At 40.6% G+C, this 19,085-nt stretch overlaps 1 protein-coding gene across 4 annotated transcripts in view; it reads left to right on the top strand.

Annotated features, from left to right (window-relative positions):
* The window catches only part of dennd1a (DENN domain containing 1A), a 414,134-nt gene that overhangs the window by 323,564 nt on the left and 71,485 nt on the right, over positions 1-19,085 (top strand). For all 4 annotated transcript variants that reach the window (XM_031890875.1, XM_031890876.1, XM_012953023.3 and 1 more), the window contains exons 14-17: positions 14,320-14,421; positions 14,509-14,596; positions 15,410-15,450; positions 17,623-17,694. In XM_031890875.1, the coding sequence (XP_031746735.1) occupies positions 14,320-14,421; positions 14,509-14,596; positions 15,410-15,450; positions 17,623-17,694 (303 nt within the window). The remainder of the gene's footprint in view (positions 1-14,319; positions 14,422-14,508; positions 14,597-15,409; positions 15,451-17,622; positions 17,695-19,085) is intronic.

A 19,085-nucleotide genomic window follows, 5' to 3' on the forward strand; every position in this document is an offset into this window, starting at 1 on the left:
GCAGAGTGCCATTGAGCCCTATGGGAGACTTTCCTTGGGCCGGGTTGGAGTTGCAGAGTGCCATTGAGTCCTATGGAGGCTTCCAAAATCATACATTGAAGTTTCAAAGCCAGAAAGGTTTTCGCATTGTTTATGATCGTTCAGATCGCAACCACAAAATGTTCGAGAAAAGAAAATAATTTTCGCACATCAGAAATTATTGTGGTTACTCCGAATTTTTTCTAATCGTGCTTTTAACCATCCAAAATTTGTGGTTTCATGTGGTTTATATATATATGTATATATACTGAAAGCCAGTGGTTATATTCAGTGTGCTACTCACAGTAAGTCAGTGGGTGTATGAAAATACACGGAACCGATTATGTGCCCCCCACCATCTGCCAGAAGTACAACCTTTAGGGAGATGAGCTGGCATGAGGGCAAAGGACAAACAGCTTCGAGTTGGTAGGCAAGAGAATGCTGCTCTTGAGGGCACTGAACTTGGCATTTCATCACCCTGCAAACAAGCTGCCCATCTGCTGGCTGTCAGATTATGTTAAAAGTGCATCTGGTTCCAAGCCCCAGAGTTTCCAGATTCTTGCTAGTCATGTGGTGGTCTCCACGACAACTGGGGGTGCCGTGTCAACTCGAAGCCCTTGAGCCCAATTCTGCTTCTCATGGTGTTGTCTAATTAGACATCTCCTATAAAAGTGCAACCTGCTTACTTACAGCGAATCCATACTGGGCTACTGACCAAAGGTGGCCAGAGCTTTCCTGTGTAACAGCAGATATGAAGGCCTAAACCTGAAGTCTTATGTGTCTTTTTAACACTGCTCATCTTTCAGCAAATGATATTAGATGATATGACATAGACACTAATGAGTGTGAATACCTGATGTACAGATGAATTTACAATATTCCCCCTTTTAAAGGAGTTGCTACATAGGCAAGGAATCTGTATCCAAATACTTCATTACTGTTAATGTAGTTGTATTGTAGTAGTGGTATAGTAAGACAGGTATGGAACCTGTTATCCAGAAATTTTGGGACCTGGGGTTTTCCGGATAAGAGGTCTTGTAACTTAGATCAACATATTTTAAGTCTCGTAAAAAATAAATTAAACATTTAATAAACCAAATACGTTATCTGTATACTAAGCTTACATAATATCCTGTACATTATGTTCATATCTATCTGCAAATTCCTGACTACAGTTAATAGTACTTGTAGATACGGTTCAATATTTGTATATACGGTTCATCCATTGTAAATTCACAAGCATGGTTACTAGTAATCTGTAATCTGTATATATGCTCACCAATGAATCTTCTGTAATAAGTACCCATAGCTTTGACCTGCACATATCCCTTTAAATGCACTTAGAACTTATACCTTTATCCTGTACTTTCTGCTAATTGCACTTCTGGTTAGACCTAAACTGCATTTGGTTGCCTTGTGCGTGTACATGTGTAATGACAATAAAGTTGAATCTAATCTAATCATATATCTACTTCTTCCATTTAATGCTATAAACAGAGTGCTTTCTAATGCAGTTCCTAAGGACTGGCACACAGGTATAGCTATTTCTTTTACTAGCTATATTTTTGGTCTTAAAGGAACAGTAACACCAAAAAATGAAAGTGTATAAAAGTAACTAAAATATAATGTGCTGCTGCCCTGCACTGGTAAAAGTTGTGTGTTTACTTCGGAAAGTCTACTATAATTTATATAAATAAGCTGCTGTGTAGCCATGGGGGCAGCCATTCAAAGGAGAAAAGGCACAGGCACATAGCAGATAACAGATAAAACATCATTGTATTCTACAGAACTTATCTGTTATCTGCTATGTAACCTGTGCCTTTTCTCCTTTTTTCCAGCTTGAATGGCTGCCCCCGTGGCTACACAGCAGCTTATTATATAAATTATAGTAGTGTTACGGTAGCAAACACACCAGTTTTACCAGTGCAGGGCAACAGTGCATTATATTTTTATTACTTGAAAGCTCTTTCATTTTTTGGTGTTACTGTTCCTTTAACTCTTGTGCAGCCGATTACAGTAAATGCCATGATAAAAAATAACCAACTGCAAGCATGCTTATTTGGAGTTCTTGATTGACTGGAGAACATACATACTGTACCTAAAGGTGGGCATACAGGGGGCAATAAAAGCTGTCAACTAGGTCATTTCTTCCTAATTACTGCCATAGGTATGATTACAGTCCAATGGAAAATTAGATGATAAATTGCTCAAAAAGACAACTTGCCTGGGGGCTGAAGGTAAGAGAGGCACAAGGAATATCTGGCCTAAGCATGGCCTTAGTGCCCATTCTCTATAAAGAGCTACTATTCCCCATCAACAAAAAAAGTAAAAAAAATACAGATAGGCAAGGAAAACAGACAAGGATTATTCATGGGATGGGGGAAGCAATAACATGCTTAATATTCTAGTGTGAAATCTGGGTGAATGGGTGAGAAAAGGGTCAGGCTGCAGACAGCATGAATACAGCGCAAGGAGCTCATGAATGGATTAAAGGGCAGGGAGCCATGATCTGAACTAAAAAGGGTGCTAATTTTATGCACCTAGGAAGGGGATTAAGAAAGCAAAGTGATAATAGTCTGAAAGATTTTTTTTAAACATGTTACAATGGAACCAGCATGTAGCCAAAAATAATTATTAGTCAAGGGAAAAGCATTTCTTTTGTGTCAGAGTACCCAAACTGGATTTTGTCACTGTACATTTTACATATGGCATAAAACTGCTCACTGACTAGATACGAAAGGACCAAATACCCCTCTGCGGCTATATCACTCCAGCAGTGAAGGGGTTATGCTGGGAATTCTCTGCCTTGTCTTTTGTGCTTTAAAGCGAATCTCCAAAGCAAATGCATATAGATGTATTCATTATCATTTGGTTTTCTAGGTAATGTTATTTCTACAGAAATCAGCACTTTGTATTTTTAATACAGGTATAGGACCCGTTATCCAGAATGCTCGGGACCAAGGGTATTCCGGATAAGTAGTCTTTCTGTAATTTGGATCTCCATACCTTAAATCTGCTAAAAAAAAAATCAATAAAGCATTATTTAAACCCAATAGGATTGTTTTGCATCCAATAAGGATTATTTATATCTTAGTTGGGATCAGTTACAAGGTACTGTTTTATTATTACAGAGAAAAAGGAAATCAGTTTTAAAATTCTGAGTCTATGGGAGACGGCCTTTCCGTAATTCAAGGCTTTCTGGATAAGGGATCTCATGTCCCTGTATAGTGTCGGACTGGCCCACCAGGATACCAGGAAAACTCCCGGTGGGCCCAGGTGTCAGTGGGCCCTCCTGCTCCTCACCATTTGGCCTGCTTCATGGTCATTCCCTATTTCTGAATGGGAAGAAAGGGGAGAAATAGATGGAAGAATAGATGCTAGCATGTAAATAAAAGAGACTAGGAGAATGAAGAGGCTGGGCGAGGAAAGGAGGAAAAATTGTTTGGAAAGCGGGCCCCATGGTCTAAGGTTTTCTGGTGGGCCCCTGAGGCCCCAGTCCGACTCTGTCCGTGTATATGAATTGAAATGAATAAAAGTTGCATTGTCACATATATAAACTATATTTATACCAACATCAATACGAATTGTAGATTTTAGTATCACAATAGCCTTGGATACTATTCTTGTTCAAGAACTCATCCAGGCCCCTCTTATAGGCATTAACATAATCTGCCATCACAACATCACTAGGAAGGGCATTCCCCAACCTCACTGCCCTCACTGTGAAAAACCACCTACGCTGCTTCAAATGGAAGCTCCATTCCTCTATTTTACGGGAAAAAAGAACACCCCCCATCTGTCTATAATCCCCTCTAATGTACTTGTACAGAGTAATCATGTCCCCTCGCAAGCGCCTCTTTTCCCAGAGAAAACAACCCCAACCCTGACAGTCTAACCTCATAGTTTAAATCTTCCATCCCCTTTACCAGTTTAGTTGCAGTCTCTGCACTCTCTCCAGCTCATTAATATCCTTCTTAAGGACTGGAGCCCAAAACTGCACTGCATACTCAAGGTGAGGCCTTACCAGGGACCTATAAAGGGGCAAAATTATGTTTTCATACCTTGAGTAAATAATGCTTTTTATGAAAGTGAGTACTTTATTTGCTTTAGTAGCCACAGAATGACACTGCCTGGAATTAGACAACTTGTTATCTACAAAACCCCCAGATCCTTCTTAATTAAGGATCCCCCTAACACACTACCATTTAGTGTGTATTTTGCATTTATATTATTTCTACCAAAGTGTTTAATTTTGCACTTTTCAACATTGAACCTCTTTATCCTGCCAATTTTTCCAATTTTGTCAAATCGCTCTGCAAAGCGGCAGCATCCTGCATGGAACTTATAGTTTTGCACAATTTAGTATCATCTACAAAAATAGAAACAGTACTGTCTATGCCCACCTCCGGGTCATTAATAAACAAGTTAAAAAGCAAAGGACCAAGGACTGACCCCTGCGGTACTCCACTAACCACACTGGCCCAATTAGAAAATGTTCTATTTACCACCACTCTCTGTAATCTATCCTTCAGCCAGTTCTCTATCCAATTACAAATATGTTCCAAGCCAATATTCCTCAAATTTATCATTAACTTTTTGTGAGGTACTGTATCAAACACTTTAGTAAAGTCCGAGTACATGACACTTATTGCGATCTCAGAGTCAAAGTTCCTGCTCATCTCCTCATAGAAGGCAATTAAATTAGTCTGGCATGATCTGTTACACATAAAACCATACTGGCACAAACTCACAATATTGTATAATGGATAGGAATGTCCCCAAAAACCTAAGCTAATTGAAGTTTAGAAGCTACATAACATAGAGAATGATCAGTTTTAAAGGGCCACTTACAGTCAGTTGTAAGGTTGTTTTCAGCGACAGAGGAAGCAGACCCTGTGGTTGCAGGGGGGTACAGGGGGCCCAGTAAAGCCATAATTCATGAGCAATTTCAATATATCATGTGTTTTGAATTGACTGCACTGTACAAAAATTCTGTGCATACAATTGCACCTTTATATAATGGTTTTCACTATTTGCACTGGCTGAAATTGGAAATTCACCTTACAAGTGCTACAGAATAAACACATCATATTTCCTATTACATTTATCTATTTATTTAATATTGGATCGCCTGTCTTTGTAATTGCATTCCTACCCAAAAGGTAGTTAGGGAGTTTGCTTCTTAACCACAGCTGTAGGGGATCCGGCTGGTTATCCCCAACATACAGTGGCCAATCACTTTTGGTCCTAGTCTATAAAATGAAGTGGGTGATAACTTAAAAGGACTGTTCTGTGACAGCACCTGTGAAGATGACAGAGTGATTGTTAAATTCTGTAGGGGATATAGGACTGTGCTGGTACTACCGGAACAACACATTATTCTTTCTTGGCAATAAAACAGGAAGGATTTTAGGAAAGGCAGCTCTGTTGAATAGAATGTGAAAGAATCTTGATCAAGTGGGTGGGCTGCCGGTTCTCATGTTCAGAAGCACTTTATAGTGGTTTGTTTTGGAATTCCGCTCTGCACATACCTTATTTTGATTTTCTTCTCGTAATTCCGCATCACTCGCAGCTTTCATTAGAGCCAGCTCTTTATTAGAAGCCTGCATTGCTCCCCTGCGGCCTGTATCTTTTATTACAAATTTATTTTTCTTCACCATTGTGCCAACATCTGCTCTGAACAATCCTGCAACAATTCATTACAGATACAAAGTGACTTATCCATCCCAGCCAGAATACATATCGAGCAAATCATTTCCATCAAGTTGTAATTAAACACTCAGCTTCTATGTCATGTTTTAGAGCCATAAAGCTGCCACATCCTTGAAATCCTGTTGTTTTATAGCCACAAACTTTTATCATGCATTAAAGAAGGTTCCGTTTGTTTGTTTTTTTTTATGGCGGGGGGGGGGGGGGCGGAACCAGAACATGATGCACCAGTTTTCATGTGAATAAAATTCCCTGGTCATAGCTCATAACTATTTAATATTTTGGGATATCCTATCTGAAACAGATATGTTTATCTTTAACATCTTGCAGTTATGACTGCCTCAAAACTATGCTTTATTTATTGGCTATTCTTTAATGCAGGTATGGAATCAGTTATTCGGAAACCCATTATCCAGAAAGTTCCAAATTACGGAATGGCCGTCTCCCATAGACTCCATTATAAGCAAATAATTCTGATTTTCGAAAATGATTTCCTTTTTCCCTGTAATAATAAAACAGTAGCGTATACTGGATCCCAACTAAGATATAATTAATCCATATTGGAGGCAAAACAATCCTATTGGGTTTATTCATTGTTTAAATTATTTTTTTAGCAGACTTAAGGTATGGAGATCCAAATTACAGACAGATCCCTTATCCGGAAAACCCCAGGTCCCGAGCATTCTGGATAACAGGTCCCATACCTGTACTCCAAGTTAATACAACAAACAGACAGCTGTGGCATTTTCCTTGTTTTAAAGCTTGGTTGCTAGGGTTTTATTTACACTACCAACAAGGCAGTGGTTCAGTTGTCAGATGTAAAGAAGTATAAAGAATCACAGTGTAAGGTTCAATGCATGACATGATAAAGACATGCATAAGACCAGAGATAGTTGCTGGTGGGATTTTTGCCTGTTGTGGATAACCTAGATGTTTTTGAACAAACAGTTGAATTTGATGATTGAGATTTTTTACAGCCTAAACTGTCCTAGAAGATGTTTAGAATATACAGAGTATAACATTGCGTAACACATTGATGTGCTAAGATCTGCAAAACACCTACATTTTAATTTGTTCTGCCTTATACACAATACAAGAGAAATAATCAGATTAAAATCAATATCAACATGGTCATTAACACTCACACATATGTTTCTCTATGTAGCAGATCAGTGTCCAAACACCTGGCTGCTTTTCCTTGTACAGAAATGGCTCGTATAATGGCTAATGCCACACCATGCGTGTGGCATATATTTTCAGCAAGCCGAAAAACGCTTGGTGAAAACAGCGCCATACGCTCCTACCTGTGCTGCACCCGAATGAATGGAGTGCGGTCAAATGTAGCCGAAATACAGAGAAAGTCACAAGTATTTTTGCGGATATCGGCTACATGTGCCTGCACCGGAGTGTATTCCATTCATTCAGGTGCAGGCACAGGTAGGAGCGTATGGCGGTATTTTCGCCAAGCGTTTTTCGGCTTGCCAAGAATACGCCCGTGTGGCATTAGCCTAATGGCTACCATGGAGTCATCTTACTTTTATGAGTATGCTTTAGGACCTGGGTTTTTTTTTAAATTTTCCATGAAAAGGCAATGTTTCTTTTGCAATGTATTATGCCTCAAAACAGCAACAAATAAAAATATGACATCTAAAAGCTGTTGAGGTCATGAAGAAATCAATGGCATCTGTCCTTTTTCTTTTCTTCGCTGTTTGAGGTTTTTCAGGTTTTTTGCTCTTTCATTTGTGGGACAAAATGAAAAAATCCTGGTTTACACACTTCTCTGTTTTTTTTTCTTTGTTTTTTTTTTTTTTAAAAAAAAAGGCTGTTTTAATAAATCACTTGGCATTCATGGTTTTAGAGAAAGTGAGTTTAATCATGGTTTTAAAAAACACAAAAATGTTGATAAATGGGCCTCATAATGTTACAGTGAAGAAGGAAATCATTTTTAAAAATGTGAATCATTCAATTAACATGGAGTGTGTGGGAGATGGTCTTCCCATAATTTTGGAGATTTCTGGATACAGGTATAGGACCTATTATCCAGAATGCTTGGGGCGAAGGGTATTCCGGATAAGGGGTCTTTCCGTAATTTTTATCTCCATACTTTAAATCTACTAAAAGATCAAAGACAGTAATTAAACCCAATAGAATTGTTTTGCCCCCAATAAGGGGTAATTATATCTTAGTTGGGATCAAGTACAGGTACTGTTTTATTATTACAGAGAAAAGGGAATCATTTAACCATTAAATAAACCCAATAGGGCTGTTCTGCCCCCAATAAGGATTAATTATATCTTAGTTGGGATCAAGTACAAGGTACTGTTTTATTATTACAGAGAAAAGGGAATCATTTAACCATTAAATAAACTCAATAGGGCTGTTCTGCCCCCAATAAGGGGTAATTATATCTTAGTTGGGATCAAGTACAGGTACTGTTTTATTATTACAGAGAAAAGGGAATTATTTAACCATGAAATAAACCCAATAGGGCTGTTCTGCCCCCAATAAGGGGTAATTATATCTTAGTTGGGATCAAGTACAGGTACTGTTTTATTATTACAGAGAAAAGGGAATCATTTAACCATGAAATAAACCCAATAGGGCTGTTCTGCCCCCAATAAGGGGTAATTATATCTTAGTTGGGATCAAGTACAGTTACTGTTTTATTGTTACAGAGAAAAGGGAATCATTTAACCATTAAATAAACCCAATAGGGCTGTTCTGCCCCCAATAAGGGGTAATTATATCTTAGTTGGGATCAAGTACAGGTACTGTTTTATTATTACAGAGAAAAGGGAATCATTTAACCATGAAATAAACCCAATAGGGCTGTTCTGCCCCCAATAAGGGGTAATTATATCTTAGTTGGGATCAAGTACAAGGTACTGTTTTATTATTACAGAGAAAAGGGAATCATTTAACCATGAAATAAACCCAATAGGGCTGTTCTGCCCCCAATAAGGGGTAATTATATCTTAGTTGGGATCAAGTACAGGTACTGTTTTATTATTACAGAGAAAAGGGAATCATTTAACCATGAAATAAACCCAATAGGGCTGTTCTGCCCCCAATAAGGGGTAATTATATCTTAGTTGGGATCAAGTACAGGTACTGTTTTATTGTTACAGAGAAAAGGGAATCATTTAACCATTAAATAAACCCAATAGGGCTGTTCTGCCCCAATAAGGGGTAATTATATCTTAGTTGGGATCAAGTACAGTTACTGTTTTATTATTACAGAGAAAAGGGAATCATTTAACCATTAAATAAACCCAATAGGGCTGTTCTGCCCCAATAAGGGGTAATTATATCTTAGTTGGGATCAAGTACAGTTACTGTTTTATTATTACAGAGAAAAGGGAATCATTTAACCATTAAATAAACCCAATAGGGCTGTTCTGCCCCCAATAAGGGGTAATTATATCTTAGTTGGGATCAAGTACAGGTACTGTTTTATTATTACAGAGAAAAGGGAATCATTTAACCATTAAATAAACCCAATAGGACTGTTCTGCCCCCAATAAGGGGTAATTATATCTTAGTTGGGATCAAGTACAGGTACTGTTTTATTATTACAGAGAAAAGGGAATCATTTAACCATGAAATAAACCCAATAGGGCTGTTCTGCCCCCAATAAGGGGTAATTATATCTTAGTTGGGATCAAATACAGGTACTGTTTTATTATTACAGAGAAAAAGGAAATACATTTTAAAAAACTGAATTATTTGATTAAAATGGAGTCTATGGGAGAGAGGCTTTCCGTAATTCAGTGCTTTCTGGATAACAGGTTGTATATAACTCCCTGACCAGTGTTGTGCATTTTTTGGGTCACAAAGAACCATTCTCTGAACCATTACATAAAGCCTGTAGCTTATCTCCAACCACACTGTATATTGTGACTACTGTATATTGTTGCTGGCTAATGTGACTGCATTTGTTCTGTTGTTTACGCCGGAACAGATGAGATGAACATCCCCGTTTATTGCTTTCTTGCAGCTTGTAAAACTTCTCATGTTGATATTTTTGTTCTTCCAAAGTCGATCAATTTAATCTCACAGTATTGATGCCTCGTGCCTCCTTCCACTAATTTGTGTTCCGCTCCCATCAAGCTAAAGCGCGCTATCATTTTCCCCACTGTGTCAGAAATAAGTTTGCCGTATAGGCTTTTCATTTGAGGACTGCACAATTCTTAAAAACATCAGGAAGCTGTAACAAATTTTTTTTTAACGAGCTCCAATAAAACGAGCCAAAGGAGGTTTAAGGAGCCCCTTCACCTTACATTAGTAGGGTTCTCTAAACCCCCGAAATATATGCTGGGACTAATGAGATCATCAAATCTAGCTCAGAAATGTAAACTCAATAACATGCAATATATTACCCCTGTGGATTTTGGAACATAAAGGTTTTTATGTGCAGTGAAAAAAATAGAAAAGAATAGTAAAATTAGTTTGATAACTCCCTCTTAACTGTTCCTGTGGCTCGTACTAGAACTTTTAAACTATAAGTTCACTTAGTTGGTAAAAAGAAACCATGTACCAAGGCCAGCATTCCCTTTTTCTTGGCTTACAGGTATGGGACCTGTTATCCAGAATGCTTGGGACCTGGGATTTTTCCACATAAGTTGTCTTTTTGTCATTTGGATCTTGAAATCTGCTTAAATATTAAATAAACCCAAATAGGCTTGTTTTGCCTCCAATAAGGATTAATTATATCTTAGTTGAGGACAAGTAAAGATCAGCCAGGTTAAAAGATTTTGATCTACGTTCAGGGCTGAATCGGCAGAAGAAGGTAGAATTTCTATTGTTTCTACCTCCATATCTGATGATTCAGCCCTGAACGTCAGTGGATGGTGGGAACGATCTTTTGTGCGACCAATGGGTCACTACATGTACGGGCACCTTTAGGGGTAGACTTTATTAGGTGAGAGTCCAGTGCGGGTAAATCGATGTGAGATAATGTGAAAGTGATCCTTATCTTGTGCTTCTGAGGAACCTGCCCACCTGTGGGCATTCTTTGAAGCTATAGCACTACAACTTACCTGCTAAATGGAAAAGCTTCTTACATTTGTACTGATTGTGTGCACAAAATTCCCCAAGGTAGTCCCTATTGACTGTCATCATTCTATTCACATATCTTTCTCCCTGGTCCCACCTACATACTCCAGCTCTTTCATGCTTTCTAACCACTTGCAACATCTTTATCCCCAGTCGCTGCCCATACACGGAGGCACGGACACGGAGTCATTTCAAATCCTCTTCCCACATCTCCTCACTCTTCTTCCTACTATTGCTGGCTGCAGGGGATGTCTCTCCAAACCCTGGGCCCCGCTCCATACCTACTTATATTCATTTGTGTCCTTCTGTCCCGTTGCTCAAAGCTTTTCGTTCCTCTGCTGTTTCTAACCTTATTCAGATTGCTACTCTTCCTTCTTCCTGCCTTCCGTTTTCTTGTGCCTTTCTTGTTCCTTCTTAACATCTGCTCCTTAACTAACAAATTCACATTCATCCATGATCTGTTTTTCTCTCATAGTGGGGGAGTCGGCATTCTCATCTTTTTGTCAGTTCGCATCTATTCCTATTCTTCCAATTTTTTAATGTAACTCATTTGCATGCCCTTTAAATCTCCCATCCTCTTTGTGCTTGGGTGGCTGTCATTTACACACCTCCGTCAGCCTCTTCCTCTGCTACCTTCCTCTCTGACTTTGAAGCCTGGGTCTCTTTTGCCCTCTGCAGTGATAGCCCTGTAATCATTCTTGGGGATTTCAACTCCCATATTGATGATCCCTCACAACCCTAGCCCTCTGTTGTTCTGTTTGCCTAACCTCCTCCTTTAAACTCAAACAGTGGACAAACACTCCAACAAGATCCTCACACTTTCTGGATTTAGTCTTTACTAAAAATCTGTCCCTTTCTGATTTTGTGTCCCCTTTGTGACCATTATCTGGTTACAGTCTCACACTCTCTTTCCCAACCTGCTCCTTCCCCCACTGTACTAATTCGGAATACACGTGACATTGACCTCCCGGCCTCCCAACCTCCCGACCTTAAGTGGACTTTATTCATTCGAAATTCCTATTGTCATTTCCTTATTAAACAAATCCAACCAGCAATGCCTGTTTTCTATAGTCAATACCCTTCTGCATCCCTCATCAACAGAATCACTCACCCTTATGCACTCTCCCAAGACTTTGCTGATTTCTCCAAAAACAAAGTAGAGGCCAACCGCAATCCGATTCCGGAATCTCCCAGCTTGTCTTATCATCTCTGCTCACAACTTGCTTTCTTGATCCTATGCCTTCTTCTCAGCTTAAAGGAACACTAACACCTGACCGAGGGAGAATCCTCCCTTAGTCTTTTCAGAACTAAACTCAAAGACTCCCACTTGGAGCGCTCAAACAGAATTTGAACTGGGAACTAGCACTTATATTGCAGTGTCGCCCACTGTAACCTACAGCACTTATATTTGCCTGTTTGTGTCTGTAAGTTAGCCTCCCATTTAGATTGTAAGCTGTGTGGGGCAGAGAGCTCCATACTCTGGTGTTTTGATTCTTAATGCATTGCAACCTTGTATTTATTTCTATTTATTATCATACTTTGTATGTATCTACTATTGTAATAATCCCCATCTGTTGTATTAATTTATTGTTCTACTGTACAGCACTGCGTTGATAAGTAGCACTATATAAATAAAGACATACATACATTGATCAGGTGTTAGAGTTCGGCCCTATGCTGCTCAAAGTAGCCCATATAACTGTGAAGGATGGACCCAATAATATCATGTCTCTTCAGCAAACTGTCAGGAAAATGCTTAATAACTGAGAACAAAATTCTAAAATAAAGCTGAATAAATCTTCCCCAGTATATATGCAGAAATCTGTACTGGTGCTAGAATATCCAGAAAAGACAAATTCAAGCACAAGCTCCATGTTTTTTTTCCATAATTCAGCATTTTTCCCCCCAGAATTCCAGCATCTTTGCTGATGCAAGAGGGCGTTGTTGCGGGCAGTGCATCAAAATGAAGGCAAATTTGCTGGCACTTCCCTGTAAATCAAATGTAATTGCACTGAAAGATTTTCACATTCGCTTGATGTTATTTCCAGTATTCAGCACGAAAGTGATGCCGGTGCCCATTTCTTTTTACAGTGAAATCTGTGAAGTTGTGGAATGTTTTCCCTGAATCAGTTGTACTGGCTGATACATAAGGAAATACAGGGTTATTGGATATAGACTTTAGTCAAGTTGATCCAGGGACTGATCCAGTTGCAACCTTGGAGTCAGAAAGGATTTTTAGAGGCAAATTGGAGAGGCTTCAGTTGCGGTTTTGGAGGTCTTTTATTTTTGTTTATCGTTGATTGTGCCTTTATATAAATATGGCCCTGCCCTCAATTGGCCGGTGATTTGGCAATTTGGCAGTCAGCACCCACCTCCCCTCCGTCCCTACTGTACTTTTATTAATAGTTTTATATTTGTTTTTTTATCTTATGTTGTGACAACTTATTTCTTATGGGATTTCTTATGGAGTTGTGCCTTGGGGAATAAGCAGGATATGGCTTTGGCTTTCTGTTAGAGACTCCTGGATGAGCTGGCTGTCTTCATATAGCTGTTGGCATTGTGCCTGCTGTACAATACTATGTTAACAGCTGCACGAGGGCAGATAGTTAAATTATGCTGTGGCTTTTTTCATACAGATATTGTATGGGGTGGCTTAAAGGAAAGTTACTATCACTGGGAGGTACTAAACGTTACACACACCCTGGTGATTGTAATCACTTACCTGATACCCGGTGCTTCTGTTTGCAGAAACCTGCACCGGCCCGGGTTCATCCCAGCTTTAAAGGAGGCATATCCTATAAAAATTAAGAATGTACCAGGGAATTATACTCTTCTAGATATAGAAGGATTGTGCTTAAAAAAAGATGTGTTTCAGACTGATTTATTGAGAAATTCCACCAAAACCCCACTAGTCCCGCCCACCCGTTCCACTTCCTGCTGGCTGAATTCTCTGTATGCGCAGGGGAGCCGGCGGCCCTCCGTACACTGCCCTGTAGGATAGGAACCAATCAGCAGCTAGGCTGACCTGATAGGGAACTGAAGCCTGTCTTTGCTTGTGTGAGTGCAGGGCTGTGATTGGCTCTCCCCCTCCTGCTGTGCTTCTGGCAGGGACTGTTAGGACACGCCCACCCTTCATTTCAAACTCGGACAGAGAACTGATAGGATCTATAGGGAGCTCCAATAAAGGGGCCATTTATACAGATTGGATTCATTTTTAGCCCAAAGTGAAACCAGCACCGTATATTATTCATAATTGCCCACAAAATTAGGGTTTTTCCATTTATCCAATATGTCTCTTTTAAATCAATTAGAACAAGATAAGTGTAAGGTGAACATTATTTTCTCTTCTTGATATTCTTAAACATACTGCTAAATGGCTGATACTGGGATGTTTTTGTATATCGTTTACCTTGTTATAAGCTAATGTGGCCCAAACTAAATGAAGAACCTTAATAAACCCTAATAAAACTAGTAACTGCAGTAAAAAATGCCTGAAAGCTTTCACCCGATAGTGGAATGTTTTTGTGATCTTCACAGGCGGAACCTATCACTTTTTGTGAGGAGACGTTTGTTTCCCATCGCTCCAGTGGACTGAGGCCTTTTCTGCAGAATGCAATCCAGCTTCAGCTTTTCAAGCAGGTACAGTATATTCCCTTTCCAGTGACTCCTGCAATAGGAAAGAGAATATAAAACAAATGATAACAACTCACTTTTTGCCCAACCTAGTTCATAGATGGGAGACTGGATTTACTAAACTCTGGAAATGGATTCAGTGATGTTTTTGAGGAGGAAATCAACATGGGTGAATATGCAGGTAAGAAAGAGTCTTGCTGTGTGGGGGCTTTGTTTTCAGCATCTTAAAGAAGCACCCATTAATACATAGGGCTGTTGCTCTGCCAGGGAATATTTTCTGTGTTGGGGACCAGGGTTGAAATTACTTTCGATGTTCTCACCACACTTGCTTGGGTTTCCCATGGGGGCTCTGGTTTTCTCCCACAAACATACAGGCAGTTTAATTGGCTCTAGAATGTGTAAATGTGATGGTGACCAGGGGCATTTTTGGCCCCTCAGCCGCCTGAGGCAGCTCCTCCGATGCCACCCCCCTCGGCCCCCTGCGCTTACCTTTACAGTTGGGATGCACCGAACCCAGTTTTTCGGATTTGGCCGAACCCCCGAATCCATCATAAGGGATTCACCCGAATCTGAACCCTGCCAAAAAAGGCTGAATACCAAACCAAATCCTGGATTCGGTGCATCCCTACTTTACAGCGCCAGTGGGGTCCAGGGTGTGGCTGCATCACTAGTTGCGCTCTCTGCACTAGCAGAGCCGAATTTCCATTTTAAAAACCAGGAATACAGCTCTTAAAGTTACCAGGAGCGGCTTTTTCCTTTTGGGGGCGCTGCCGCCTAAACCGGGTTTCTCAACTCGCTTCATGGTTGCAGCGCCCCTGCTGGTGATTGTAAGCTCCACTGGGGGTTAACTGGTGTGAATGATGTATGATCTCTGTAAAGCGCTGTGAAATATGTCTGCACTATATAAATAACAGAAAATAATGGTAATATTGTCAAAATGCACATTTTCTGTTATATTGTACTCTTTGTTTATAATTATTTCTTATTTGCACAGGTAGTGATAAGCTGTATCATCAGTGGCTTTCAACAGTAAAGGTGAGCAGGGCATGTTGCTTATTTTGTGTGCTAGTGTGTGGGTGTCATTGTTAGTCCTCAGGTTTCTAAATGCTTGTGTATTATTTCTTATGTGAAATGTTGTATGCAACCATGGTCGGACTGTTTCAGGTTACTGGGGAAAAATCCTGGTGGGCCCCAATAATGTTGGGCCCTGCCACCTGCGTGCCAGCCAGCTGCCCCCAGCCACCGCAGCTTCCTACTTCCAGGGGCAGGCCAAGCCGACTGGGCACCCTAGGCAACCCGGTCGGCCAACTCCGCCCACTCCGCCCCCACCCCCCCGAAGGGCGCATGCGCGCCAAAGCACAGGAGGAGGTGCAGGGGGGCGGTGCGAACAGATCGGTCATTGCCTCTACCGCTAATAACAGAAGTGGAGGCAATGACATAGTAGCACTAGGGGTAGGCAGGAGAGGCTCCTGCCTGGCGCCCCTCGATCGTTGCGCCCTAGGCAGCTGCCTCTTCTGCCTATGCCTAGTTCCGGCCGTACCTACTTCACTGCCATTTTGGAATGCACATCCATCTTTAACTCTTAACAGCAAATAAAGTAGCACAGCTGAGCAGGAGGGATGGTGACTGGGGGCGGAAGAGGAGCAAAGAGTGTCAGTGGCTGGATGGTGGATGTTTGAGTCATGTAAACGATGGGCCTTGGTTACCCCAGTCCGGTGCTGTATGCAATCTTAATAGAGATGTAGCGAACTGTTCGCCGGCGAACTAATTCGCACGAAAATCGGTTGTTCGCAAGTTCGCGAACTTTTAGCGAAGTTCGCAATTTTGGGTTCGCCTTAGCTGGAGCCAAATTTTGACCTCTCACCCCAGAGACAGCAGATACATGGCAGCCAATCAGGCAGCTCTCCCTCCTGGACCACCCCTGGACCACTCCCTTCCATATATAAACCGAAGCCCAGCAGCCATTTTACATTCTGCCTGTGTGTGCTTGATGAGTTAGCATAGGGAGAGAGCTGTGCAGGGGTTTGAGGGACAGTTTAGGTAGCTTTGCTGACTAGTAATCTACTTTCTACTGCTCTGTATGTAGCTGCTGTGGGCAGCTGTCCTTCTGATCTCATCTGCTGTAACCCAATAGTCCTTGTAAAAGCAGTTTATTACACAAGTGTAGAAATGTAGTGTGATTTCTGCCCTTTACAGCACAAAACGCAACGCTGTGTCAACAACGTATTTTTCAGAGACATTTTTGCCCTTGATCCCCCTCCTGCATGCCACTGTCCAGGTCGTGGCACCCTTTAAACAACTTTAAAATCAGTTTTCTGGCCAGAAATGGCTTTTCTAGGTTTTAAAGTTCGCCTTCTCATTGAAGTCTATGGGGTTCGCAAAGTTCGCAAAAGTTCGCGAACGGGTTCGCGAACTTTTTTTGTGAGGTTCGCTACATCTCTAAATCTTAATGCTTGTTGCCCCCTATGCCAGAGTGTATGGAGTCATATTAAAGGATGCAAGTTGTTTATCTGTAGCTATATTCTTAATCTGTATTATTTTTTGTAGACTTACTCCTTGTATACGGTACTGTATGTGATAATGGTGAATAACTACCCCATGGGGGTAATAAATCCTGAACTCTTTGAAACATTTCTGCTGACATTGCAATAGGGAGTAGTTATTTTAAAGTGCCACAGACAGAAACATTTATGAGATGGCAAAAAGTGCCATAGACTTTATGATCTGTTGCACAGGTTTTGGTCAGCAGCTCTAAGGAGCAACCAGAGGGCACTGCTTGTGTAGGCTTCAGTTGCCATGCATTAAGTTTAAAGTCCAAGGAGAGGCATGAGTGGGTGCATAAGCACACTTCATACAAAAAAAAGGTTAGCCCATGCACCACTGCACATGCACCGCTGCACCACTCCCCTCATCCTCATATTGTACTTGGGCAAAAAATGTAAAAAATCTACTTTAGAAACTATACATCTCCCCCAAAATTGAGAGACATGCATTCCCCCTATGATTACTGCTATGCGTTTGTTCAGCACTGCGGTACTGATGAAAGGTGGTGAAAGGCACGAACATCCCACCCCTACCCATCCCCTAAGATGTGCATCATTTACACACGCAAAAAGTCAAAAGTATTAAGCACATGCATTATGCATTTTGTATTGGATATCTGCTGCATTAAGGATTAAGACCAATTAACTTTCCTCATTGTTACAGAAGGGAAGTGGGGCTTTTATTAACACAATGAAGACCAGAGCCAATCCAGCCATGAAAACAGTCTACAAGTTTGTAAGTATCTGATCTTGCTAATTTCAAGATTTTCAAAATTACAATGGAATGTCCAACATCACACACCAGAATATAGGGATAAGCCAGAAATTCCATGCGTAGGGCTTTCCACAAACAGAAGGATAATTCTGATACAGTAATACTTTGGTACCAGTTTGTTTACAAATGCAAGGAGTCTGACTGGGAAAATGGGAGAGCTGGAGGTGCTGGCGTTGGAGAGGAAATATGATTTGATTGGCGGTGCTGAAACATGGCTTAATTCACATTAAGTTAATACCATGGCTTTACTTTGTTTCGGAGGGACAGGGGCAATAGAGAAGGAGGAGGAGTGTGTCTGTTTATTAAGCAGGAATTAAAAGCAAATATTAAGGAGGAATTGATGATGGTAAATCAGGGAGCTGAAGCCTTATGGGTTGAGCTTCTCATAGATAGTAAAGAATCTACCAAACTAATTGTAGGGGTATGCTATACACCCCCTAATGTAAGCGAAGAGGAGGAGGCCCAGCTCCTGTTGCAAATAGAAAAGGCTGCTAGTTTGGGGCAAGTGATAATAATGGGGGATTTTAATTACCCTGATACTGACTGGGGCAATAGTACTGCCAGGACAGTAAATGGGAACAAGTTTATAAACTTGCTGCATGACAACTTTATGTCACAGGTTGTTGAGGAGCCAACCAGGAACCATGCTATACTGGATCTAGTGATCTCTAATGACCCAAAACGTATAGCAAATGTGCAAGTGGTTGAACCCCTGGGTAATAGTGACCATAATGTTATTTCATTTAATGTTTGGTGCAAAAACAAATGTACACGGGACAACAAAGACCTTGAATTTTAGAAAAGCAAATTTTAGCTCCTTAAGGGCAGCGCTTCAGGGCATAGATTGGGGCATTACGGTTTCTGCTTTAAACACAGAGCAGAAATGGTTGTCATTTAAAATGATATTAAATCATTACTGTTCTTAGTTTAGTTTATTCCCTTAAGAAGTAAATGTAGAAGCCCTGCACCCCCGAGTCCGACCCTGTATATCATTGCTATATTTAAAAAGGGATTGCGTTCTCAACCTGCCAATTATAGGCCTGTAAGTTTGACATCCATGGTAGGCAAGTTATTTGAAGGCTTGTTATGGGATCACATACAAAATTGTGTTCTAGAAAATGGCATTATGAGCAGTAATCAGCATGGCTTTATGAAGGGAAGGTCATGTCACACAAATTTGATTACTTTCTTCAGTTGATCTATTTGGATTTTGCCAAAGCATTTGATACCGTTCCCCACAAACAACTGCTTTCGGAACTAAGGTCTATTGGTCTTAGTGAAGTCGTTTGCACATGGATAGGAAACTGGCTACAGGATCGGGTACAGAGGGTGGTTGTTAATGGTACATTCTC

The sequence above is a fragment of the Xenopus tropicalis genome, chromosome 8 (assembly GCF_000004195.4).
Source record: "Xenopus tropicalis strain Nigerian chromosome 8, UCB_Xtro_10.0, whole genome shotgun sequence".
Taxonomy (NCBI): domain Eukaryota; kingdom Metazoa; phylum Chordata; class Amphibia; order Anura; family Pipidae; genus Xenopus; species Xenopus tropicalis.